Raw genomic sequence first — 17,428 nt, 5'->3', positions numbered from 1 at the left:
GAGAAATAAGCCACATCTTTGCTAGAAGTGGTAAAAATAGTAAAGTGATATCACTTCATGTATTTTGAATTATATTCATGCATTTTAAAGAACTCATTGGGATGTTCTCTCTACAGCTTCCCTGACAGCAATTAAAGCATCACAGCTGTCACTAATGAACACTATATGAAAATCAGCATTTTTAAAGGTACCACACACCAAAATACCATTTCTGATTCCTAAAGGGAAAACCTGAGTGGTATGTACTGCTCTGCAGCCGTAACTAGGGATTGCTGTTTACTTTCTAATAGTGGATGCAGAGTCAGGCCAGAAGGTCACCAGGATAATGTCTAGGTGGAATTGATACAGCTGAGTCTGATTTAACTTCAGGGTTATTCCATGCGCAGATGCTAAAAATTTGTAATATTCTTTTCATTAGGCAGTTTTTTCCAACTCGGAGCCTATACGTATCTAAGAGATGCCTCTTAGGTGCAGCTCAGTACATTGCCAGTGCCAACTGAGTTGGAAGTAGCTGGTCAATGCACAAGGGAGCTCATGTGTAATTAGACTTTGTGTGATTGGCAAATGGGCATACGTTTTTCCAAAGAGAGCAACAAATAGCTGGTGTCCTCTAAGCTGGCTGAGCAAAGTCCTGCCCAGCACTGAGCTCCTGCTTGAAAGGGATGAATTGGCATTGCTCCCATGGAAATGTGGGGAGGTGAGTCCTCTCCACAGCTGATCTGGTGTGACTTTGAACAAGGTACCTATCGGTCCATTTTCTGATACTTCCTAATCGTTTTTGAAATGCAGATTGTTATCTTTTCAGTTCATCCATTAACTCAGCTTATGAAAAATAAGACTAATACTCTGTGCTTGTCTGTCTCCTGTCCTTTCATTTAATGCCTTCATGTGAGGATTGCCATACATTAATTGGTTGGTTGGTTGGTTGGTTGTTTTTTTTTCACTAACCCAATACTAAGGGTGCAGAATTGTATGCTGTTTTCCATTTACTAATTAGATTTCTTCCAGAGACTGTGTGTTTTAATTGGGCAGAGTAAATATTTCAAGGGTGTTTCAGTTCACCGATCAAGGTTTCTCACATAAGCTTTTGTAAGGGAAGGAAATGGCCTCCTCTTTCTTCTCTCTAACACATACACACACATATACATGTTCATTTTAGGGTTACTTTCCAAACTTGCTTACATAGAGATTAATGGTTGAGTAAATATGTGGAATTACGGTAGTGATTGCCCACTAGTTCCATTAATGCTTTTGTCAGAAGGTCCTATTAAGAGGATTAGCAAATCTAGTGAGAAGTTAATCTTCCATCTGTTAACAGCCTCAAGGTATCCAATTGCCACTTACAGAAAGCCAAAGGATCTGAGTTTGCCCTGCAGAGGTAAGACAACTTGGGGTACATCAGTACCTCCACCACTGATGAGCATGAATTTTCTGTGATTTCAGTGCAAATTGGATCTGCCTGATCTTTTCAAGACTGCTTTAAAAAAATGATCTTGGATAAAAATCATCTTTTTTTTTTTAAAAAAAAAAAAAGGAGATACTCCTTCCTTCCATTTTTCCAATGTTCAGCCATGCTTCTTCCTTAGTCAGTAATGATAAATTCACTTCTAGATGTAATGCCTTGGCACTTAAATAGACGACTCACCTTTCAGCAGCACTGAGAACTCACGGACTGGAGAAAGATTGTGGCAGATAGGGATAAAATTATACCTCGGGCCCTTTAGATGTTAATGGAGGCTCCCCTTTCAGCGCCTCTAGAAACCAGGCCACTTGAATACTGATGATAGCTGAGAGCTGTGACTAGGCATGGCAAATAGGGTAAGGATATACATCAGGAACGACAGGGAGAGCAGATCTGTGCTTCACCCTGCCAACACCTGCTGCTGGCACTGCAGGGGCCTGGCTTTATGAACTGTAAATGTTAAGAAGTGAAGCAGCCTGTAGAGAGTTTACTGTACTGAATACTGGGGAAAAGGTATTGAGGAGAAAGGGAAGCTCAGCAGACTTATCCCCAGCATAACCCCAGTCTTAATGGTGCTGTCAGGCCAATCACCCATTTATTAAGATTTACATTACAATTTATGTCTGTATTTGGCTGTAAGTCTCCATTTATACAGTTCATTCTGTGGACAGTCTGCTACAGTCCTTTCTGTATTCATCTTATCTGCTAGATCACAATTGGCTCGATAATGAGCGTATTGAAATATTCTAAGCTTCTTTTGGACAGGGTAACAAAGTGTGATAGCTTAAAGAGAACTGAAATGTTCAGCTGGCAGGAAACCCTATGGTATGGTTTAAAAAATGCATGGGCTTGAGATGGTATTTTACAGTATTTTACAGTGTTCTCATTCAAGTGCATCTTTTTGTTGTGGTACGGACTGGAGGTCTTTTCTTTCCCAGCACTGTGAATGTGGCAGGGCTATCAGCAGTGCTCTGTCCAGAGATACCTGTTAGCACAATGTCAGCTGGACCAACTGAAGTACTGCAAGTTCATCGCAATCCTCCTTAGAGCTGCAGACTCCAAGTGCTTTCATGCTTCAGACCGTATTAGTTCAGTCTGTCCTAAATCAAATACCTTGTAAACGAGACTAATCTCAGAGAAGGTAGTCTCTGTGTACCAGAGCCCTAAGAAACTGCTTACCTGGCATATTTATTTATAAAGCACTAATCGGCATGCTGCCTGGTGCTGTCCCCATCCATATTTGCAGCAGTGCGATGAGCTGACATGCTCTTGTTTGCAATCCTCGGATTAGAAGGGCCTTCAGGGAAGTGCCATTTATTCTTCAGCCTTTCCCTGCTAGTACAGCAAGCTCATGGTTTTAATGTAAATTAAATTTCAAAAGTTTAAAAAATCATGTAAAATACCTTTTTTGTAAATAAGTAGATATTTTGAGAACACAGTGGGTGTTCTTAAAGGAGAAGAACTTTGCAAAGATGGACCTGGGGGTCCTGATGGACATACAAACATGAGTCAACAATGCTCCTGAACACAAGTCAGCAATATGCCTCTGCCTCTAAGAAGGCAAACAGTATTCCTAGCTGCATTTTGCAAAGCATTGTCATCAGATCAAAGGAGGTGATCCTTCCCCTCTCCTCAGCTCTGGTCAAGTCACATCTGAATTGCTGAGTCCAGTTCTGGGCCCTCCAATAACAGAGACACATGGACATGCTGGAGTGAGTCAAATGAAGGGCCGTCAAGATAATGAAAGGACTGGAGCACCTCTGCTGTGAGGAGAAGCTGAAAGAGCTGGGTCTGTTCATCCTGGAGGAGAGGAGGCTCAGGGGGATCTCATCAGTGTCCATAAATGTCTGGAGGTAGGGTGCAAAGAGCTCAGAGGCAGGCCCTGCTCAGTGGTGCCCAGTGCCAAGGCAAGTGGCAATGGGCACAAACTCGAATCAGGAGGTTTCCTGTAGACATGAGGAAGCACTTGAACCAGATGACCTTCAGAGGTCCTTTCTATCCTTAGCCATTCTGTGATGCTGTAAAGTCCTGCAGCTAGTCTGTGGAGGTCTGACATGACCCAGGCTGTTGTGTCTTTCCTGAGGAGTAGCTTTTTCAGTCTGATCGAGTTATTGCTATTCACAGTCAGCACAGTTGTTGGCCGTGGAGCTAAGCAATCATACTATACTGTTAACACCTCAGCAGTGCTGAAGTTGCTGAAGTCCAAGAGTGATTTTGCCTGATGGTGAAATTTGGAAGTGAGCTCCAGACACGGGCAGTTTTGTCACAGAAAGCAAGATGCCAAGGGACCTGTTTATCTCACATATCAATTCTGTTGATCTCACTTAGATCAGAAATTGCTCTATTTTCACATGCAATGCAAACAAAACATTGATTTCTTTAACTAAAGCAGAAGTGCTCTTTCCATCAATTCTTTTCAAATGTGCTCAAAGGAAGAGGAAATTCTGAGTTATTTAACCTGTCTTGTTATGTATTCCTGTGTGTGACAAACGTGTGAATTTCTGCCATCAGGTCTCACTCTCATTTCAAACTGAAGTGCCAAGCACGTCTCTGTGAGATGTGGACAGCATTTTGCACGGAAGAAGTCTGTGAAGGCAGCACCGACCCAGATAGGTCCTTTGTTTTGGGCTGGCCCACCACAAACTGTGTGGCAAATTTCAGGTAAGAAACGAGGCATGTTTTATTTAGCAAGTTACTGAAATGTGTTTAGGCTGAGAGGCTGAGACAGCCATAGAGTCATTTCAGCACCAGTGAATATAGGAGGGAAGAATTAATCGATTCTAAAAGTAGTTCCCTCTACTGCTGTGAGCAAGTCACCCTCCGTGCCCCATCTTCAGTCTCTGCAAATGTAGCAGCGGTGCTCTCTTATCACTTAAAAAATCTGAGAGAGCATGTGATTTGGCAGAGCACTGTCTGTGCTGCAGACTTGCTCGGTTGGAAGTCTCTTTTTGTTGTTTTTGTTTTTTTTCTATAATTGGTACATACTTCAGTTAATTGATAAAATGAATTAGAAATAGTAAACAACCAAGCTAATGATAGAATCCAAGAGATCCTTGTAGGACAATTTCAGGCAGAAGTGCTTGTACTGGAAGTAACAGGAGACATAGGGCAAAGTAGTGACTTTTTTTTCCTATTTCTCTTTTTCATAAAATTATGCCAAAGAAAATGTTAAAATTCCTCCTGAAGCAGAATCACTGAAAGATTTTGGTCCATCTTTGCAGCATTGGCTGTAGGACACATAAGGGCTATAGAGGTAATGTCAGTGATTAGGCTAATTTCACTCTCAGTGAGAGGGCTGTCATCACTGTGTGCGAGGGAGTGCAGTGTCACCCTTAAATTCCAGATAGTGGTTGTGTCTTGAAAAATGCATTTTCCTCTTTACCATCAGAGCAAAAAGCAACGTGGCTTGATTTTACATCACATTGTCCTTATCCAGAGTACTGTGCACAAACTGTTCTTTGTTGAGATGTTTGTTCTGTTTGTGACTTTTTGTTTATTTGTTTAATAATCCTGAAACAAAACTTAAATTTTCTATTGATTTTGAATTGAACTCCTGCCAATAAACATGAGCTTTGATCTGGAGATGCTATAGGATCCTTTATAGCTATTAGAAAGTAGGAGAGAATGAAAGCAATAGCACCAATCCAGAATCAGAGATCTATAGAAGGGAAATTGTTTTATGACTGGAAGCACATAGAAAATATAAAACACCATGTGTGAGCCCATAGATAGCATATCCTACAGAACTGAAGCAGCCAAAGCAGAATCACAGTTACAGTGTTTGTGAAGTGCCTGCCCCTGAAGCAGCATCATTCAGTAGATTTGTAGTTCCCTAAATGCCTCCTCTGAAAATGTGAAGAACCTGATTTGCATAAGTAGCAGAGGGAATAGCAGCTACTCCATCTGGGGCAGGATGTAGATGAAGGAAGTTGGCACACAATTAGGTTAAATTTCTTGTGCTGTCCTATTATTAGCTACATTTACCTGGGTAGTTTTTTATCCTTGAAAGTGTCGAAGCAAGACGGATGTTAAAAAGTCCAAAGCATTTCTAAGTGAAATGGTTTATGTGTACTTTGTAACTTGGTGGTAAGCCAAGTAGTAAATAAGAAGATAAATAAACAGTGGAAATAGAAGGAAGCCTATGTACCTGAGGAAATACCTTTATGCTTTTAAATTAAGCTTTCATTTTTAAGCAGAGTACTCTTCTCTTTGGACATCAGTTCCTTACTGAATTCACAGTAAAGCTTTGATTCCTGTGATCAAGATAACAGCTGGGGCTTTTGATCTCCCTGGCAGGCTCTCCTGTTGATTTTTTTAGGGAAACAGCTTTTTCATTGAAATTTCAAAAACTCTTTTATTTTTTGTATATATTTATGGCATTTGCAATCAAGAAGCAGTGCGTTTCACTGTGATTTGTTCAGGGGCTCTTTTGCTATTAGAATGACAGCTGATTTGTCTCTCTTTTTCTATAATTCTTGCAGGTCTGCAGAACAGAAGGAAACATGGCTCTCCTTTTTGCAAAGGTACTTTATTATAGAGTCTTTGAAGGCACTGGAAAAAGTCCCAGTCATCTAGACCAGTGATTCCTAAGCGGTGCTACAAATGCCATAATTATAGTAGCTCTTTCAAAGAAAGAAAAAAGTCATTCCACACCTTCTCCCTGCTGAGAGCTGCATGTGCCCTCTGTGCACCAGTAACTAGTCAAGGAGGAAAACTCTTTTCCTTGTTTCTGACCATGGCCCAACAGAAAACTGAAGCTATTTGTAATGTGTTTCCTTTCCTTTGCTGTTGAAGTATACACTGCCACCTTCACTCTAGTTGAGACTTGGCTCTTTCGACATTGATGGCATCTAACCAAGCCCTGCTCAGGAACTTCTGTTCTAACCTATCTGCTGCTCATGGCAGTGGAGAGCAGTGGGGCTAACTTCGGTTGTATGAAATGTTCCCTCAGCCAGAGGTTATACACAGGACTCTGGGTAAACAAAGCTCTGATTTCAGTCAATGTTTTGAGCAGAATACTACCAGAAGTGATTTTGGTTTCTCCACAGCTAAATTTTCTGTCTTTATTTCATTCTTTACAGTTCATAGGGCTGTTCAAATCACTCCTGCTGGGGGTGATTTCTAATTCACTCTTCTCCTGTTCAGTCCTTTTCACTGTTCAGGACAATGAACTGGAAATGATTTCAGCAGATGCTGATAGTACAGCCTAAGACAATACAGTGATTAGTAGTTTTATCTCAATTTCTGTTTAAAACTGTCTTGACTTTGCTGCAGCCCATTCTTCATAGTTAGGCCTAGTTGTATAGACACTCCTGTGCAACGATTCTTCTCAGGAATTAACATCCTTCATAAGTAGTTGTCATGGTCTCAAATTATCACAATCACTGAATTATGCCACAACCTGATTGTTCATTGTGGGGGAGTTGGACTAGGAGGCCTTTAAGAGTCCCTTCCCACTCAAACAATTCTGTGATTCTGTGATTCTAAAGCAGAGTGATGTCATGTTGATGGTCTCTTTAAAATGAAAACTGCAGGGAACTCTGCATGTTGATTTTAAATCTGGTTCTTCTGCTGTTTACACTGATTTCTGCAATGTAGGAACTTGGACACAACAAGACATTAATAGGTACCATGGGCAGTATCCCTTCAGACTGTGCTGGAAGCTTCCATTTCCTCTGAGGTCTTTCTATTGCAGTAGATCTGAAAATGATCTGCTTCCTTCTCAGTTTCTGCTTGCTATTTGAATGTTGGTCTTTATGCTTACTATGTTAAAAATTCACTTGTTTTGCATTTGTTTTGGCAGTCGAATAAGGGAAGAGAAAGAAAAAGACTATCCTAAAAGTATTCCTCTGAAGATAATTGCAAAGGATGTTGGAACCTGTGCATATGTAAGTGCTCTAATCTAGGGGTATAAATTCACATCATCTTTATATCTTGTGCATGTCAGGTTCTTTTGGGTTACAGCCTCCTTTAAGGATCTAGTCCCCTCTAGAAGACTTAGCATATGCAGCCCTGAAGTGTGTGCTTCCCGTCTTTACGAAGTGAGTTCCTTTTTAAAGACAGTTTTTTTAGTAAGAAATGGGCTGGCCTCTTCTCCAAGGTAACAGCAATAGGATGAGAGGAATGGCCTGTTTGTGCCAGAAGAGGTTCGGGTTAGACATTAGGAAAAAATTCTACTCAGGAAGAGTAGTGAGGCAGTGGCACAGGCTGCCCAAGGAGGTGATGCGGTCACTGTCCTTGGAGGTGTTCAAGAAATGTGGAGATGTGGCACTGAGGGATGTGGGCCTAGTAGGAATGAGCTGATGGTTGGATTGCATGATCTTAGTGGTCTTTTCCAACCTTAATGATTCTATGATTATAAATACTGGATCCAACACACAAGCTAAAGACTATAGAGTTTAAACCCTCCCCAAAAAACACATCTAAAACAACTTATGCATAAACATCTTAAGAAATGTACTGTGTTCCTTTTTTTGCTTTTAAAGCTGATTTAAACTCACAGCTGCCTTCATTCAATTCAAAAGTTGCAACGTGTTTTATTGTTTATAATGATCATAAATCTGTAAAGCTGTGTATACGAACACTCTGAAATTACCTTCAATGTGGTTTGCATCAGCTTGGGGGTGTTGGTATATTGTGGGCACAAAGGAAGTTGGTAGAGAAAGATTGTCCACAGGGTGATTTACATCTTCTAAAAGCCATTTTTAACCAATTTAAACAAAGTTCTTGTAGGTAGGCAGTTCCCCAGGGATACACTGGCATTCAGTGATAATCCCTCAATTCTTTCTCTTATTCATTTGTCCTTTCCTTCTAATGGTACTTTTAAGACATGCTTTTTATGCTCAGAAGCATAAAGACCATTTTCAAGGATGTGGGAAGTTTTCACTGCAGTTAGACTTTGTTGGACGTCTGTGCCCATCACTGAATTCTGTACTTGCATTGACAGAAGCATAAAGAATTCTTTTTAAAAAAATCATTGTTAAGGTGAGTTGTAATAGAATTGCTGGGTTGCTAAAAGAAATGTTAATAAATTAATAATTGTGGTAGTTCAAATGAAGGACTGCAGATCAAGGTGTGCTCAGGTGTAAACGTCTATAAAGCACACCTGCACCCAGATGTTGCACTCTTGTACCAGGGTTGTTTGGGGGGATTTTGTATGTCTTTTCTCTTTTGCTATAGTTATCTCATGTGCCAAATACAGTTTCTTGATCCTGGCAGTCCTAGAAATGACACGCTGCAGCCTAGCTATTACCAGTAATAAAGCTGTGGAGGAGCACATGGAAACTTTGTGATACAAATAGGTCTTATGGCACTCTGCTGCCTGTACTACAGCAGCTGGGGATGCCCGAGAAATATTTCATTTTTGGAGGGTAGGGAAGGGTAAACACAAGGCAAAAACCGTTTTATTGTATTCTAGCCCAGAGCAAAATTTATGCAAATGTGCTGACCTACTGCTGAGAGCCAGATGTCAGTGCTTTGGGCAAATGTTAAATTTTTTATGGTATGAGCGTTCAGATATGTCCTCAAGCAAGATGTAGAATACTCTCACTACTTTCATTTGATTGCCATGGCAGCTTGTTACCATCAGGGACTTACACACTGTACAGCTCAGATCTTGTCTAAATGCAGAATGTCAGGCGGCTGTTTCACCTAAACATCACATGGCCAGTATAAAACTGATGTGCTGCGCAGAGCGGCAGGCTACAGCAAACTGTCCTGGATCTGGCAGGAGCATTGGCATCCTGTCTCTGCCCCCCTCCTTTCTTTGGGCCATTGGATATGTCTTGGAGGTTTGGCAAAAGGCGCTCTGGACATGCTCTCTCCTCCTCTTTTCCCCCATGCAAGGTGATAGCAGTGGTGCTGTGCATCGCAGCGGGGCTAGGAATGGAGTTGCTAATCCTGGTGTGCTTGAAATGTGTGACGTGCAGCGTGATGGTGCAGAGCAGCATCCCATGATGCTGGGGAAGCCTGGTACCAGGCAGCAGGTGCTGAGTCTTGCTGTTGCTATGCAGAAAGCAGGCCTTTGTGCCCACCGTGTTCTTCTGTACTGCTACTGTGCAGAGGCAGGAGGGTGCTGCAGGGGCTGTAATTTTAACTGGAGGACGCATTCCCAAGAGGAAGTGTTTCTGGTGTTAAGCCAAATGTAGCTTTGAGAAGACTATATAGAAAGTGGCAAAGAATATAGAGAACAGCCTATGTGCAGTGCTCTCTTACCAGGAGTTCTTTAATAGAAAGGGAAGGAAGTGATTTACAATTGGTATGAAGCCATCTTTTTTTTCAGTGAAAAAACTCACTGAAATGTTTCTTTTCTTTTCAAAGAGGACATGCATGCATCTTGTCCCCAGGAATCATGGCACTGTGCCCTTCTGATGGAGCTCTCAGGGAAGCAGGGAGCGAATACAGGCAGTGTGTGACAAGGCAGAGGAGTCAGGCCTCTGTCTCGGGCAGCTGGGTCTTTCTCTGCAGTATAACTTACTTATTCAGCAAAATTTTAACTCCCTTTTGTTTCTGCAATGAATTATGCAGTTATTTGACTTCAGATACTCTGTGCAAATCCAATTTTTAATGCCATTTTGCCTGTCTCCTTTTTCCCTGTTCACAGTCAAAAACCCTAAATGTAACCAATGTTGATACAGCCAATGATGTCATTCTCATGGCCCTGCAGCAGCTGGGAATTTCTGTAAGTACTTGCACTGGTCTTAATGAGTCGCTTTTAATAATCAAATCTTCTCTTCTACCTTTTCCAAGATTTAGGCTATGAACGTAAATTAAAACCTTTATCATTAGCAATTCAGTGTTGTTGGAATGAAGCAATACTTTGTTAATATATAGACCTCCAGAGATCATCAAATGCCTTAAAACCTCCAGAGATCATCAAATGCCTTAAAATCCCATCCCTGTAATGAATCAGTCATGTTTGAAGTTGCTTTTAAATCCATTTTTCTGATGCATAAGAGGAGACATCTTGACACAAAAAAAAATGAGTTTGTTGCACTCCTTTTGTGTACTTCAGTGTGAGCAGGAAATCTGCTTAGCTGTTTGTCTGTCAGTTTCAAAATATGCAGAAAAGCATGATCAGCTGTGTCCCCAGATTACAGGCACAAGCACTGCTCTCAAATGTCCAGATCAGACCCTGTAAATACCCACAGATCTTTGGTGTCACGTGAGGTATGAGAGTAGCCAAGTGATTGCACAGAATCTGAATGCACCCAATTGAAGCACTGGTCTGAAACTACCTAAGATACCTCAAAATAGTGCACTGAGTGCATGTAGCAATTCCCGGTGGATCCTGAATGAACTTCCTTTCCCTGAAACCAGAAAAGGAAGTCCCTCAGATGGTGACAGGAGTCATTGCCGTGCGTAAGAGTTCCAACTCCCTTAGCCTTTTATCCCATCTTTTCATTATGTGTCTGATCAATGCTGATGGTTATGGGAGCTCCTGGATGACAGGTTTTTAATGGCCTACAGTTGGCTGTTTGGGTAACAAGATGTTTTTCAACGTGTTGGTCTTGGTGTCTTTGTTGTTCTAAATGCAAGGAGTCTGACAAGGCTTTCCTTACTGCAGCCCTGCATAAGAAGTCAAACATGACCACATGCCATTCTTGTGCTTCCTGAGACCCCTAGCCCAAATTAGAGTAACTCCAGAATATGCTTTCCCTAGCATTGGTTATCCCTAATTTGCACAGGCTTTTAGTGTGTCTAGAGGACTACGTTGCTGGTATGGTTGTTCCTGGGCGCAGCATTTTTTGCTGTTACAGCTGCTGTATCCCACCTACACCAGGTCTGGGGCTGTGGCCCAAGCTCACAGTCCTGCTCTCTGTTCAGTGAAGGTAGCTCTAATTCATAGAAGTGAAGAGGATATGATGTGAGCTAAAATCAAGCCCTCTGTCTGCCCCGTCTATGCCAGAAATCAATACCACATTACATTACAGCTGCAATTCTGTAATGCAGTACATTTCGTTTTTACCCATTTCATGGATGTCACTTGTACTTCCTCATTTCTTTTACAGAAAAATCAGGAAGGTGGTGTTGCCAAAAAAGAATGTTGTGTTTGGGGTGCATGGGAGGAGGAGCTAGCTTTGTTGCAGCTCTGTGTTCTTTTGTATGTAGCAGCATCAGGCCATTCTTCCTCTTTACATTTTTATTTCAAGTGGAAAAAAAAAGAAAGCCTTCTGCAAGACGTACAATCTTGCCCACGGAATCATTTGCTCAGAGTAATATACTGCATCTTTGCACTGCATCTGCATAGCATAAAGCCTTTTTCATTAGTGGCAGATCATCAGATTAGCAATAAAATCAGATGAGCTAAATAAATTAAGCTGCAGTCTATATATCACCCAGCTCCTCCAAAGGACTGATCTGACTGCGAGGGAGCTTTCCCTTATGCACCATCTCGAGGGGCTTTTTGTGTCCAGGGAGAACCACTTGAAAGGAGCTCTGTGACTTTTCAATAGCAATTATAAAAACTACATTTCCCATGTTTGTAGTTCATGTTACTTTGGCTGAGCTCACTCTATTTTCATGCATTGGGGTTTTTCCCTCTGGTTTCTCTGATAAAACAACAACTAGTTCTCACAAAATGACATTGAGCCTTTTTCTCAGATGCTCATGGGGAGCAGAAAGAAGGGCCTTGGGCTCCCCAGCTCTATGGGTACACTTGCTGCTTTTTCTGGGACAACCAGAGTTCCAGTGACAAATGGCCTCATAAAGCCCATAAAGGACAACATTTGCAATCGGGAGATGAACCCTGCCTTGCTCTTCCCCTTGCCTGCCCCCTCTCCCCAGTAACTAACCCATTCATATATATATATATATATATATATATATATATATATTTATATATATATATATTTATATATTTAAAAGGAAAACTAAATACTTTTCTTGTGCTCCTCAGCTGTATTTATTTGCTGCTGGCAGCTTGCCCTGAGGCACCAGAGATGTCTCCAAAGCCTATTTATTTTCCTTCTGCCTCCTGCTAGCTGACTTAACAGCAGTGCTAATATGGCCCAGAGAGCTCTGTCAGTCAACAAGCAAACTGCATGGTCTTTATGGGGTGTATTGGCACTACAGCGGGTGTGTGCAGCAAGCAGGAGAGTCTCAGGAGCTCTGGGGACACTGCATAAAGGTCCAGACACTACCTGACAGTGGGCAAATCTGTTTACAAGGAGGTAGGATTTAATTGTTAAGCTTAATGCTGCTTTGGGGTAGCCAAAAGAGAATTTTTAGACTTTAATTATCCTCACTGAAAAGGCATTTAAGGTGCAATAGTTCACATTTCATACGGTATTTATCCACTTCACTGTTGCCCTTCCTTCTGAAAGTGCTTTGTATTAAATGTCATTCTTTCTGTCTCTGTTGCTTCACTTTCATATCTGAAATAATGTGCTATTCTCCTCCTTCAAGTAAGCTGTAACATTGACTTGTATATTTATGCTGAGGGCAATATTTAGAATGTGCTTTCAAATCAGCAGTTTTACAGGCTTTGCCTAAAGTTGCTCACATTCTCCAATCCTCTGGAAATTGTCTCCTTTGATGTAAATTTATCCTCTCCTCTGTGAATTATGAAGGAGGGTTCCACAGTCTTAAAGCAGCATCCAATGCTCCCAAGCCTTTAAACCCCCAGTAGCTGCACAGCAAACGAGGCTGCCTGGGGCTGTGCTGTGTGCCATGAGTCCCTTGGGACCCACCCCTGGCACCAGCTGGGATGGCTGCAGGCAAGGGGGCTGCACTCCCTGTGGCAGAGAATTCAGAAACTTTTATGGTGTCAAATTTGGGCACTGTGGAAGTAAACTGGGTTCCACTGATGCCAGTGGCAAGCTGCTGGTTATTGTTATATTGTGAGAAATTTGACACAAACTTTTTCATAATAGCTGGCAAACTTATTCTTGATTTTGCTTCCAAAGGGATCTGAAAAAGACTACAAGCTGTGGGTGATTTCAGGAAGAGAAGACGCTCCGTACCCTCTTATTGGTATGTCGATGACATCATTTTATTTTTCAGTGTTCACTCGTTGTCTTTAGTGCTGAAGGAAGCAAGAAATGCAGAGATTACTGATGTGCAGTTCCCTCTTCTGTTTTGTTGTTGTTGTTTTTTTCCCCTTTCTTCCTCTTATTTCCCTGTTACCAAGTTTGCCTATTTAGGCAAATAGATGCTGATCCTTAATTTTGAAGAGCAACATGTCTGATTGTGTCACATTCACAGAGACAGAAAAACCTCATTTATTCCTGCTCTGCTTTTGCTATTTTTGGCTGCACAAGCTTCTGTCTTTCCCAGAGCCAAACTCTCCCCCCAGCCACCTCCTCCCGTGGAGCTACTCCAGCTTTGCTGTATTTCCTCCTACAGTCCCATAGCATTGTTTACTCTACTCTCCTCCTCAGCACAGCTCAGCAGAGTTTTGAGAAATGCTCTGTGCTTCCACAGTTCACCTGATTCCAGTGGGCCTTTGCAAACCTGAGTTTCTGCAGACTTGTATTAGCAATAGGATGAGAGGGAATGGCCTCAGGTTGCACTGGGTTGGTTCAAGTTGGATATTGGGGAAAATTTCTACTCAGGAAGAGTGGTGAGGCAGTGGCACAGGCTGCCCAAGGAGGTGGTGCAGTCACCATCCTTGGAGGTGTTCAAGAGATGTGGTTAGTGGGCATGGTGGGGATGGGTTGATGGCCGGACTGGATGATCTTAGTGGTCTTTTCCAACCTGAATGATTCGATGATTCTCAACTGGCTGCTCTCCTCTGACTAGGAGCAAACAGTTCTTACTGACTTCGTACAATGCTTTTCTAAACGTTCTGTCAACAGAAACCAACTCAAAGCTGAGAAGTGATGAGGTGGGCTGATTTGATTTTGGGCTGTGGTTCTGAGAACAAATCCCTCCCGTTATTAAGAACCTTTAAGAACCTTTCCCCCACAGAAGTCCAGCAGAGTTCACACACAATTAGATCGAGAAAATATTGTGAAATTTCTGTTCTCCTCCTGCAAATCTAATCTTAGCATTCCTTCTTAAAGCATCCTTAGCTACAAATGCTTTGCTGTAGTCAGGCAGCATTAATATTAATGAAACATCTAATCTGCACACCTTATCACAGAATCACAGAATTGTAGGGGTTGGAAGGGACCTCCAGAGATCATCGAGTCCAACCCCCCTGCCAAAGCAGGTTCCCTACAGCAGGTCGCACAGGTAGGCATCCAGGCAGGTCTTGAACATCTCCAGAGAAGGAGACTCCACCACCTCCCTGGGCAGCCTGTTCCAGTGCTCCGTCACCTCACTGCAAAGAAGTTCTTGCGCACATTTGTGCGGAACTTCCTATGCTGCAGTTTCCGGCCGTTTCCCCTTGTCCTGTCTCCACTCACCACTGAAAACAGTCCGGCCTCGCCATTCTGCCCCCCACACCTCAGATATTTATAGACCTGGATCAGGTCCCCTCTCAGTCTTCTTTTCTCAAGGCTGAACAGACCCAGTTCACTCAGCCTTTCTCCATAGGAGAGATGCTCCAGGCCCTTCACCATCTCTGTGGCCCTCTGCTGGACTCTTTCCAAGAGATCCCTGTCTTTTTTGTACTGGGGAGCCCAGAACTGGATGCAGTACTCCAGATGAGGTCTTACCAGGGCAGAGTAGAAAGAGTATGGACATTGCAAGATGTTTTGTCTTTGAAATGTGAAACTGAACTTTGTCTTTTAGGCTATTATGTGTAGCTCAGTCAGATAAAATCACAGTTGTAGTTTTAAATACAGAACCAGAGGATTCAGAAATGAGGAAGACCTTTCTAACTGACACTCTGTCACTAGAAGTTTGAGGTACAAGCTTTGTAAAAGAAGAATCTGACATCCAACTGATGCTGTTCCTGATATTTACATAAAAGTTTATCAGATAAAGCTGACTGTTATCAGAGGTGCACATTTGAAGCAGTTTGACTGCACTTCAGTTTCATCCTATCTACAGTCTCAAATAGGTTTACTTCTACTATCAGCACTCAAATTTAAGTGTAAGATAACTAATTTAATTAACTAATGCATTTCAGATTTAATGCACTTTAGCTGCCACGTGTTTAGACAAGTTCGAAACATGTCTTTCTTGCTGGTATTTTTGAAAGCTCCTCCAGAAATGAGTTGCCTTTGCACAGTTCCAAAAGGTGCTGTTGAATGCAGCTCACCTGCAGCAGCCCTGGGATTTGTGTTTCCTTCCTCTCAGCCTCATGCAGTAGGTGCATTTGTGTCTCTCCTGGCTTCATTACCATGCACAGGCAGAGAGGATCACTTTCGTAGTGAATTGTTTTGTTTTGTTTTGCATGCTCAGGTGACAGATGACTGCTCTCAAAATCTTGTTTTTATGGCTTTTATGTGAGGTGGCTGTAATAGGTCCGATGGTACCTTTACATCTGTTTAGTTACACTGAATGCAGTAACTCCACATCTGCCCAGGTATTATTTATGCCAGTGTAAACACACAGAAAAATGACAGTTCTCAGGTAACTGAGAAATTGTGTGGCCAGCATGCAGAATCTGCTTTTCTTCTGAGGTAGATGGGAGCTCTGAGAGCCTCCAGACAGTCCAGTCCAAATGACAGGAATTTCTTTTTGCACAGGACACGAATATCCCTTTGGGATCAAGATGAGCCACATCCGCGATGCGATGCCCCATGGCTCGAAGCACTGTGCCTGCCCCAGGCAGCTGCAGGGCTCCTTCCTGACAGAGCAGCTGCCCCAGGAGCTGCAGTGCCAGTTTGTGCTGAAGCCAAGTCGCCTGGCCGAGAGCTCGCCGCTGCACGGTACGTGGTCTGCTGCTGCCTCCGGAACGCAGAGCCTGCCTGTGGCCTGGCAGTGCTGGGGGAAGCCAGAGTGCTGGGATGGAGGGTGTGCAGTGAGGAGCAGTGGGCAGATGTCAGTGCCAGCTGCACAGGAATTTTGCTGTGTGGTTCTCCCCAGTTTGAGCAAATGCTGTTGCCCGTGTGCTGTTTTTATAAGTTACAGTTTGACAAGCTGCGTGTCAAGAGGTTGCTCTAAAACCAGCAAAAGAAAGACAAGATCTTCCCCCTGCAGGTTTTTGTAAGCCTAAAGGAGCTTCTCCCTGCACCCCTTTCTGTGCTCTGCAGCAAAGCAAGGAGGTTGTCTGGTACAGAAGCCAAGGCTTCAGTTCTGCACAAAATTCAGCACCTTCTGTCTGAACAAGGTACCAAGGACTGCTCGCCTCCCTTACTGGCACCTGTCTCATGGGTCAGCCTGGGCATGAATTTCTGGGGTTGACAGTCAGCTGAACATGAACTAGCAGTGTGCCCAGATGGCCCTAGGTGGCCGAGAAGGCCAATGGCATCCTGGCTTGTATCAGCAATAGTGCAGCCAGCAGGAGCAGGGAGGGGATCACCCCTCTACACTCAGCTCTGCTGAGGCTGCACTTCAAGAACTGTGTTCAGTTTTGGGCCCCTCACTATAAGAAAGACATAGAGGCCCTGGAGTGTGCCCAGAGAAGGGCAGCAGCGCTATGGAGGATATGGAGCACAAGGCTTATGGAGAGTGGCTGAGGGAATTAGGATTGTTCGGTCTGGAGAAGAGGAGGCTCCAGGCAGACCTTACTGCTCTCTGCAACTGCCTGAAAGGAGGTTGTGGCAACGTGCAGGTCAGCCTCTTCGCCCAGGTAGCAGCAATAGGGTGAGAAGTAATGGTCTCAAGTTGCACAAGGTTCAGGTTGGGTATTAGGAAAAATTTATTCTCAGGTGAGGCAGTGGCACAGGCTGCCTAGGGAGGTGGTGCAGTCACTGTCCCTGGAGGTGTTCAAGAAGTGTGGAGATGTGGCACTGAAGGTCATTGTTAGTGGGCATGGTGGGGATGGTTGGACTGTAAGATCTCAGTGCTCCTTCATGATTCTGTGATTCTGTGGCACTGTACCTAGATGAAGTGAGGGAATACAGCTTCTTTATTTCACTATTCCCTGAGTAAGATGAAGACAGTAATATTTTCTCCTGCCTTTGGCCTTGG

The 17,428-nt window shown here is 43.0% G+C and overlaps 1 protein-coding gene across 1 annotated transcript in view; it reads left to right on the top strand.

The window, feature by feature from the left end:
- The window catches only part of ARHGAP20 (Rho GTPase activating protein 20), a gene marked incomplete at both ends in the record, with an annotated part of 67,142 nt that overhangs the window by 36,362 nt on the left and 13,352 nt on the right, over nt 1–17,428 (top strand). The window contains 6 exons of the mRNA XM_079549378.1: nt 3,974–4,123; nt 5,944–5,985; nt 7,266–7,350; nt 10,065–10,142; nt 13,369–13,435; nt 16,042–16,224. Of these exons, the coding sequence (XP_079405504.1) occupies nt 3,974–4,123; nt 5,944–5,985; nt 7,266–7,350; nt 10,065–10,142; nt 13,369–13,435; nt 16,042–16,224 (605 nt within the window). The remainder of the gene's footprint in view (nt 1–3,973; nt 4,124–5,943; nt 5,986–7,265; nt 7,351–10,064; nt 10,143–13,368; nt 13,436–16,041; nt 16,225–17,428) is intronic.

The sequence above is a fragment of the Tetrao urogallus genome, assembly GCF_951394365.1.
Source record: "Tetrao urogallus genome assembly, chromosome: 1".
In the NCBI taxonomy this organism is placed as follows: Eukaryota; Metazoa; Chordata; class Aves; order Galliformes; family Phasianidae; genus Tetrao; species Tetrao urogallus.
The sequence above is the reverse complement of the archived record's forward strand: the minus strand, read 5'-3'. Positions and strand labels throughout refer to the sequence as shown.